The sequence below is a fragment of the Pleurodeles waltl genome, chromosome 8 (assembly GCF_031143425.1).
Source record: "Pleurodeles waltl isolate 20211129_DDA chromosome 8, aPleWal1.hap1.20221129, whole genome shotgun sequence".
Classification (NCBI taxonomy): Eukaryota; Metazoa; Chordata; class Amphibia; order Caudata; family Salamandridae; genus Pleurodeles; species Pleurodeles waltl.
In genome coordinates, this window is record NC_090447.1 from 35846828 (window position 1) to 35856877 (window position 10050).

Consider the following 10050-nt stretch of genomic DNA (forward strand, 5'->3'; position numbering starts at 1 on the left):
GCAAGCATTTAGGGGCATATTTATACTCCGTTTGCGCCGAATTTGCGTCGTTTTTTTCGACGCAAATTTGACGCAAAACTAACACCATATTTATACTTTGGCGTTAGACGCGTCTAGCGCCAAAGTTTATGGAGTTAGCGTCATTCTTTTGCGTGAACACCTTCCTTGCGTTAATGAGATGCAAGGTAGGCGTTCCCGTCTAAAAAAATGACTGCGATGCTATTGCGTTGTATTTATACTCCCGGGCAAAAATGACACCCGGGAGTGGGCGGGACTAAAAATCCTGCATTAGCGCCGGATTTTAACGTCTGGGTCAGGGCAGGCGTTAAGGGACCTGTGGGCTCAGAATGAGCCCAGAGGTGCCCTCCCAAGCCCCCAGGGACACCCCCTGCCACCCTTGCCCACCCCAGGAGGACACCCAAGGATGGAGGGACCCATCCCAGGGAAGAGAAGGTAAGTTGTGGTAAGTATTTTCTAATTTTTTTTTGTGGCATAGGGGGGCCTGATTTGTGCCCCCCCTACATGCCACTATGCCCAATGACCATGCCCAGGGGACAGAAGTCCCCTGGGCATGGCCATTGGGCAAGGGGGCATGACTCCTGTCTTTGCTAAGACAGGAGTCATGTTAATGGCGTCTGGGCGCCTGAAAAAAATGGCGCAAATCGGGTTAAGACGATTTTTTTGCCTCAACCTGACTTGCCCCATTTTGGGACGCCCAAATGCCATTTTCCCCTACGCCGGCGCTGCCTGGTGTACGTCGTTTTTTGTCACGCACACCTGGCAGTGCCGGTCGGCTAGCGCCGGCTAACGCCATTCAATAAATACGGCGCCCGCATGGCGCTTCAGAATGGCGTTAGCCGGCGCTAATTTTTTTGGCGCAAAACTGCGTTAGCGCAGTTTTGCGTCAAAAAGTATAAATATGGCCCTTAGTGTGTACTATGCCCCTCCCCCTTCTGTCATTTGTGAGAATCCAGATAGTCCCCCCTGCAACTTACCCTGCATTTGTGGTTGTTCTTGGTAGTTTGCACTGTCCTGTGATTCCAGTGACTTGCACCTCCGAGATGACTGCTGCCACCATCTCCTCCAGCTCATCCAGGTCCTCCTGTGGTGCATGACTTCCACCTCCAGTCTGCAGTGCTGCCTTTCGGTTCCTGGCCAGTTTCTCCTTAGTTCTGCAGTTGCAATCGTGCCAGCTCTTCTTGCAATCGATGAGAGTCCTCCTCACCTCTGCCACGCTGCTGACTTTGTCTACTATTGCCTGAGATATGGTCTCTCTCCTACCTATTGCCAATTTGGAGGTGGCGATGAAATGGTGTTGGTGCTCTTTTACCTCTCTGACAAGATGTCATGCTCCGCCTCTCTAAAGCAACACTTCTGCTTCCTCTTCTCCTTGTACTGGGATTTTCTGGACCCTCCTGGCTGGTGCTTGGCTGATTGGGATCTCTCTGGGGTCTCTCCTGGCCTGCATTTTCAATAGTGTCTTCCCAAATGTTTTTTTTTCTTGCTTGCGTGTTTTTTATTACGCTAATGCAGGTAAATATGGCAGTAACACGTTTTGCATCAAAAAACATGCAGCAAAATGGTCTAGCTCCACTTTTGCAGCATTAGCATAATTTTTTCTTTCTTACGGCATGTCACAGTGGTTAGAGTCATTTGTTTTTGTTTTGGAGCTAACCATTCCCTTGCATCATTGTGTATCATTTTTTAAATATAGTGCACTGATGGCACTAGGGAATGATGTTAGCTCGCTGTACATTTTTTGAAGCACACCTGCGCTAGTTGCTCACGGGAAGGAAAATGGGCAGGGTGATGCAGCATGTGGCAGCGGAGACAAAAAAACAGGCTCATGCCCTGCATCCAATCCTAGTGCTGCTTTCATTCTTCTGGCAGCAATAAAGCAGTATTTGCATTAAAGAATGGAAGTCACTACCTGCTGCCTCCAGCCCGGCAACGTAGTGCCTGCGTTGCCGAGTGGGAGAGAGTCCAATGTGCATGTGTGTTTGGCAGGCCCAAGACGGCTGGAGAAACATACATGCACACTGAGGGGGAGTGCACAGCACTCCCCCTCTGTGCTCATCACAGCGCACAGCACTCCCCCTCTGTGCTCATCACAGCCTGAAGCCCAGCCCCTTTTACAAGAAAACAATAAGAAACATAGTTTATTATCGTTTTCTTGTAAATGTTTTGCAGCTGCTGCTGCTGGCGGGAGTGGCGCAACACTCCTTCGCCATAGCGCCTTGAGACCCTCACGGGTGAGTAGTTGTGTTCTAAAGAAACTGATTGATTGATTGATAGTGTAGGAGCTGCCCCTGCTTTGTAACGCTGTGGTGTGTTATCTGAGTTTTAATGAGGTATCAGCCAATAGCAGAACAGACTAAGCACAGTGCTGCTCTTTCTTGTGGGAAAGATAACCACATTTCAATCTAGGCTGCCAGCAGATGATGACTCAAGCAGACATGTTTAGCAGCAGTTAAATAGGGTGCACCACTGGGTGCCTACTACCACAGACATCCCCCTTCTGTGGACCTTCACAGCGGTGCATGATTACTCTCCAAGAAAGCAGATTTTTCCTGCATGAGCCCTGGTCCTCCCAACACTGGGTGGTACTGGCAACCACAAGCATGCACTTCATGCCACTCAAGCTAGTGTGCCAGGCTTTAAAGCTGCATCAGCTGATATCAACACATCTGATGCCCAAAGCCCACCTTGTGTGGGCAAACTGAATGTACCTACAACATTCTGTGCAATCCTTATAGCAAAGACAAGATGCTGAAAAAAATGGAAGAGAGATACACAAGTTGTAATAAGCCAAGCTGAGGAATTATTGTAGTTTGTTTACTATTTCAGAAGTGTTTGAGCAGAAGCTGTGTCAGCCTGTACCTAGGCGGCGATGCAATAAACATGAGTGCTCACATACACTTTAGAAACTTTAGAAATGTAGGAGGAGTAGATGCCTGACTTTTGTTGCCATGTTTGTTTTTGGAGGTCATACATCAACATTCATGAACTTCAGTACATCTGAAAGGGGCAGGTACACAGGCAATACCAACTACTGACACTTATCCAAATGGGAAAAGTCAGTGAGTGTAATTAAATTGTCACTTAAGGGAGAAAAATACATTTGTGTGAATTGCAGCAAAAGAAACAACTAAAAACAGAAAATACTCAGCTAAGCACCAAACATATCATACATGGGACTTTCAACACAGATTATTAGAAGTTTATTATAGTTTGCTGGCCAGATTCAATCAGTCTAAATAGATCTCTATGCATTTCTTCAATCCATGATTGCTAATACATTTTTTTAGCACATCAGCAGAAGGAATATCAACTAATTCTTTGAGGCTGCCCGGATGTCCACCGTCTAAGCATTATTTATACTATTTCAAATATCAAGGTTAAAGAGCCTTGCGAACCAGTTGCTACCTATTGGTTTGAAAACATGCATTGAAAAGCTTTATTATGCCAATGTTAATTTCCTTTGTTCTGACTCCATAAATTGGAGGCACAATCAAGTGTAGAACATTGAGCAGAATAGTGACATCTGGAGGAACGTTGTTTCCTCGTCTATATGTTATGGCAAGAACTCGGAGAGTGGAGTAACAAAACAGAATTAAAATCAAGTGGGAAGTGCAAGTGCTGAAGGCCTTCAGTGAAGCCCCTTTTGACCTCATCTTCATCACTGCGCGAAGGATCAGGTAGTAAGACAGTGCGATCAACACCAAGTCTATGCCAAGAATAGATCCCACTGTGACCAGTTGATGAATGTTATGCAGCTTTGTGTCATCACAGGCTAGTGAAGCGACGGCTAAATTCGCACAGAAGCTGTGTTCAATAACAATGTTGGAACAGAAGTGTAAGTGTGTGAAAAAGAAGGGCATTGGGACAAACAAGCTCAGAGGTCTTATTAAGATCAACACAACAGCTTTGACCACAAATCTGTCAGTGATGACTGAAGGGTAACTCCAGGGATGGCAGATGGCAAAGTAGCGGTCAAAGGCCATGACCAGGAAGATACCAGATTCCAGTCTCAGAAAGCAGTGAACAAAAAACATCTGAGTGAAACATTCTGTGTGACTGATGGTCCGGTCATTAAACCAAAGAAGCGCCAGGAGCTTTGGAGTTGTCAGCATACTCAGAACAAGGTCCACCAAGGCAAGCATGCCTAGGAGATAGTACATGGGCTCATGGAGGCACTGCTCCCGGTATATTGTGGCTAGGAGTATGGGATTTGCTGCTGTGGCTAAAAGAAATATTAGGACTAAGGGGATGGAGAGCCAGTGCTGCCATATTTGGAAACCTGGAAAACCTACTAGAATGAATTCTGATTTTGGGTTATTGCTTTGGTTAACAGCAGAAAGCATTATGGTTCAGAATTGTGGATTTTACAGCTCTGGAAGCAAAGAGGAGATATGAGCAGGTCAATGAACCAATAATATTTATTTTTATTATTAGTCTAATATTGGTTACAAGTAAACCATATAAATACAGTAAAAAGATAGCAAATCACGCACTTACATTATTGTCATCTTAATATTCTCTCTTTCTTTTTGTTTTTTTAAATTGACAGGAAAATACATAATTAATATTATGCGAAAATGAACATATCCGCATTGGAGCAACAATCATAACTTACATATCTAAATCATCAAATTGGAAGGAAATTCAATGAAATGCATAATCTAACTCTTAAAAGCAAAACTTCTCCAAATGTCATCCCTCACGATCATGGTTTGCTATTTGTAGACCACTAAAAGATAACAATGAAATTCCTAGGTTTTTACAATAAATAGAAGCATAACAATTACAAAACTAATTTCATAACTTAATAAACTTTTTTTCAGCCCAGACCTGTCAATAAATATACTTTGACTGAAGATAACAATATTTATTAATCTAGGCTGAAAACATGTGAGTATATTGTAATTCCTATTTTTGCAAAATCAATAATTGAGTTACAAATATAGAAAGAAAATGCACTTACTCTCTCAGTTAGAGAGGGTCTCATTCTGCAATGCAGAGCCCTAGAGGCCTATCTTTGGATCACTGGAAATTAATATATTAAATAAACTTCACAAATCTTAAAAACATTTTCCCAGAATTTAATCATCTGGGGACACAGCCATTCTGTACGGAATCAATCCCTGATTTCCCCATGATGCACCACTATATGTAGTATGGCAGAGGTTCAACGTATTAACCATTTAGCAGAGTTGCATCCCCTTGTAATTAGCCCCTGCAACATGTCAAGAGGTGAGTTTTACTTTTTACGTTCCAATTTCTGTTCAATTTTCATAAAAATATCTTTTGTTTTAAATTTACCAGGGAGCAGTTGTAGGAAAGTACCATCTTGCCTGGCATGTTACCCCCGTTTTTACTTGTGTGTCAGTTTGTTTTTGCCTGTGTCACTGGGATCCTGCTAGCCAGGACCCCAGTGCTCATAGTTTGAGGCCTATATGTGTATTCCTGTGTGGTGCCTAAATGTATCACTGAGGCTCTGCTAACCAGAACCTCAGTGTTTATGCTCTCTGCTTTTAAAATTGTCACTGCAGGCTAGTGACTATTTTCACTAATTCTGATTGGCACACTTGAACTCCCTTATAATTCCCTAGTATATGGTACCTAGGTACCCAGGGTATTGGGGTTCCAGGAGATCCCTATGGGCTGCAGCATTTCTTCTGCCACCCATAGGGAGCTCAGAAAATTCTTACACAGGACTGCCACTGCAGCCTGAGTGAAATAACGTCCATGTTATTTCACAGCCATTTTACACTGCACTTAAGTAACTTATAAGTCACCTATTTGTCTAACCCTCACTTAGTGAAGGTTAGGTGCAAAGTTACTAAGTGTGTCGGCACCCTGGCACTAGCAAAGGTGCCCCCACATTGTTCAGGGCAATTTCCCCGGACTTTGTGAGTGCGGGGACACCATTACACGCGAGAGCTACATATAGGTCAATACCTATGTGTAGCTTAACAATGGTAACTCCGAACATGGCCATGTAACATGTCTAAGATCATGGAATTGCCCCCCCCAAGCCAAATCTGGTATTGGGGTGCCAATCCCATGCATCCCCGGGGCTCCAGCATGGACCCCAGGTATTGCCAAACTAGCTCTCTGGAGTCTTCTCTGCAGCTACCGCTCCTGCCAACCCTCAGACACGTTTCTGCCCTTCTGGGGTCTGGGCAGCCCAGTCCCAGGAAGGCAGAACAAAGGATTTCATCTGAGACAGGGTGTTACACCCTCTCCCTTTGGAAATAGGTGTTAAGGGTTGGGGAGGAGTAGCCTCCTCCAGCCTCTGGAAATGCTTTGAAGGGCAGAGATGGTGCCCTCCTTGCATAAGCATGTCTACACCAGTTCAGGGAGCCCCCAGCCCCTACTCTGGTGCGAAACTGGACAAAGGAAAGGGGAGTGACCACTCCCCTGTCCATCACCACCCCAGGGGTGGTGCCCAGAGCTCCTCCAGTGTGTCCCAGACCTCTGCCATCTTGAATTCAGAGGTGTGAGGGCACAATGGAGACCTCTGAGTGGCCAGTGCCAGCAGGTGACGTCAGAGACCCATCCTGATAGGCTCTTACCTGGTTAGGTAGGCAATCCTCTGCGGGCTATTTATGGTCTCTCCTGTGGGTTTCTCTTCAGATAACGAATGCAAGAGCTCACCAGAGTTCCTCTGCATCTCTCTCTTTGACTTCTTCCAAGGATCGACTGCTGACTGCTCTAGGACGCCTGCAAAACCGCAACAAAGTAGCAAGACGACTACCAGCAACATTGTAGCGCCTTATCCTGCCGGCTTTCTCGACTGTTTCCTGGTGGTGCATACTCTGAGGGCTGTCTGCCGTCATCCTGCACTGGAAGCCAAGAAGAAATCTCCTGTGGGTCGACGGAATCGCCCCCCCTGCTAACGCAGGCACCAAACTTCTGCATCACTGGTCCTCTAGGTCCCCTCTCATCTTGACGAGCGTGGAACACAGAAGCTGGATCCAAGTGACCCCGACAGTCCAGTGGTCCTTCCGTCCAAATTTGGTGGAGGTAAGTCCTTGCCTCTTCATGCCAGACAGTAATCCTGTGTACTGCGTGAACTGCAGCTGCTAGGGCTTCTGTGCACTTTTGCAAGGATTCCTTTATGCACAGCACAGCCCAGGCAGGCTGGGTGGATATTAATAAAAGTCTTTCACCAAACCAGCACCCAGGTACGGCCTGGATGACGTAGGCAATGCATACGTTATCGTCATGTACAATAATAAACACTTCCGGGCCTTGCCTATTGTCTCTGGAGACCTGAAAATAATTTGAATGTGCATTTTGAACTTCCACCTTTATCCAGACGTTGTTATGAGTATGATACAAACCTCATAATTCACAAAATGTTTTGGAAGTACATACTGGAGGAGGGCTTGGGTAGGTACTCGAGGATGGATATGCCTGCTAATTTTGCAATACCACACGGATTTACCAATCTGCTGAAACCCACATTAGCATACTTTTTTATGACGCTAAAGTGGCAAAATTCACCGCACCTTATTGCACCAGGCATAATGTATGCAAGGCATGAGTACCCCCATTAGGCGTACCACAGAAATGGCGCAGTGCAATCTAAAACATTCCACCGTGCAATTTTTAGTGGCTATTTTTAACGCCTACACAGAGCAGGCGTTAAAAGGAGGCATAACATTGTTTTCAATGGGTCTCTATGTACTTTGCAGGATTAGAGCCAAAATGTTGGTGCTAATCCTGCACAGTACATCAATAGCATAATTTCTTTTTATGCTATTGCCCCTACCCTGCACCATGTTGCGCTGTATGTTAAAAAATACGATGCACACATGGTGGCAGTAGGGGGTGCTAAGGGGCTCAAGAAAGGTGCCGCTGCATTGGATGCAGTGCCACTTTACTTAAATTCAGGCCTAAATATCAAGAAAGCAAATAGTGTACCCACATGCTACCCAGTACTGTTACTAAGCAAAGGTTGTAAAGAACACAACACTTATTCAAAAGATCCTCAATGTGTATGTTCACTGTATTACTTCAGCAAGACACTTTGCCACAGTATAAGAACATGTTATTGAGAAGGAAATCACACATGTTTATAAACTGCATAGTGTGTTTTCTGTCATGAATCTGTGAGAACAATACAATGTTAAGAATAGATTTAGAATATTAAAGTACAGTTTGAGTTAAAAAGCTTGAAAAATGTAAGTACTGTCAGTGTCCAAGCATAACGTATCTTTACTGTTTTTTTTAAAGAAAATAATGGGCAGAGGTTAATGGCTGGGCTTGGGCATAATTTAAATGACTTCAAAATAATTGCAGTAATTCAGTAACTCAGCATTACTCTTGTGATGCAAATTTACAGATTTGACTTCATGTTGTGTAACTGATTCTCCATTTTAGGGAAAATCATACAGCAAGAAGCACTGAATCAATGCAAGAGTGGAGATTCTTTTGTTCCTATTTTGGCAAGTGCAATCAGAACATTCAGCGTTTGTTTCCAATCCAAGCAGCAGTCCTTTATGATGGGCCGGTGCCTGTTAGCATTTCAAGTAGATTTTTTTACGTGAGTGATTGAAAAATCAATTCAAAATGCATTTTCAAGTTCATATTTTATCTGAACAGACTGTTTATTTAGCACAAATTGACTTTTTATTTTCTGTTCTTTTTTAACAGGAAGGACGTGCTATAGAAAATGGGAGGCTATTGTATGTAGAGGAAGAACTTCCTCTTTTTGTCCCTCAGTTTTGTCCAGCCCTTGGTACCTTTGGATTTGGATTTTGGAGGGAAAGCATCACTCTTCTGCTGTACCCACACCACTGAAAATCTTAACTTTTTGGGAGAAGTTCAGTGTAGCACTTTGGAAAACGTTTGTTGCTTGAGGGAGGGCATGCACAAGTATTTTGTGTTCTTTTAGTTATTTATTTTGTATCTTTGTTAATGGGTAGTCTGGATTTTGGGCTGCAATGAGGGGGGCATGCAGGATTAACTTGATTTCAGGAGATATTTTTGTCCATATTTCTATGTGGGTTTTTTGAAATTTTTACTGATTTGTTTACTATTTTACATTGATTATGTTTTACTTTTTTGGGTGTAGTCTGTCCTGTATTAGGCCTTGGTTGTGTTATTGATGCATTATTCACATTCTCATTGCTCTTTGTAAATGTTTAGGGGGTTGTGGATGCCTTTTAAATAAATACAAAATGTAGGTTATTTTACTTTTTGTCTGCAAGTCCATGTTGCTGGTTAAGGTTGCAGTGGTTTATGAAGTCAAGACCCAGGTAGCAAGACATCTTCCTGTATTCTCAGCTACCTTTTTCCTGCCAACCATTTTAGTGAGTTTGAGTATGTGTGGCATGGTTGATATTGTGGTTGTGGAATTTAAAAAATATTTTAATTTTCATTTTTGATGTTGTTGATTATATGCCTGTCGGTAAAGGGAAGCTGCATGTGTTAGGCAAAAGAAATCTTTGCAATCCTTTGCCTGCAGTTCTACAAGATGTTTCTGAGGTAGGAGAGTTGTTCCAGGCATGACATGGCCACTGTATTTGTTGTTCTCCATGCCTCTCTCATTGCAGGCAATACAGCTGTGGCCCTTTTGAGTGGCCAGTGTTTGTGTTTGCCATTGGCGGCCATGTAATCTTTGTTCTCCATTCCTTCTCTTTGTAAACCATGCAGCTGTGGCCATTTTGTGTAGCCCATGTGTTTGTGTGTGTGTGCTTGTGTGTGTGTGTGTGTCATGTCATAGCGGACAATTTTTCTTTTCTCTATGCTTCCTTCTTTTCTAGCCATACGTTGACCACCTTTTTGTGAAGGCTGTTGGTGTGTGTGTTTGGTGGCTGTTTTGTCATTGTTTGCCATGTCTCCTTCAGCAGTGGCCAGGCGGTGGATAAGCTAGCTTTCACCATTTTGTGCAGCCCATGTGTGGTTCAATCCCTTTATTACGCTTTTAAAAGCAATTTTTTGGGAAGATTGATAGAAGAGGCATGTGAGATTTTTGTTCTTGTTTTAATTTGTTCCAGAAATGGTTATTTTTGCTTGTGGTTGTCTGTAACACAGTGT

The 10050-nt window shown here is 43.7% G+C and overlaps 1 protein-coding gene across 1 annotated transcript; it reads right to left on the reverse strand.

The window, feature by feature from the left end:
- Positions 1–3422: 3422 nt before the first annotated feature.
- Positions 3423–4364, reverse strand: LOC138249365 (olfactory receptor 56A4-like). The gene has a single exon (XM_069203324.1). It carries the CDS (start codon positions 4362–4364, stop codon positions 3423–3425), a length of 942 nt encoding a protein of 313 aa, XP_069059425.1.
- Between the last annotated feature and the right edge of the window lie 5686 nt (positions 4365–10050).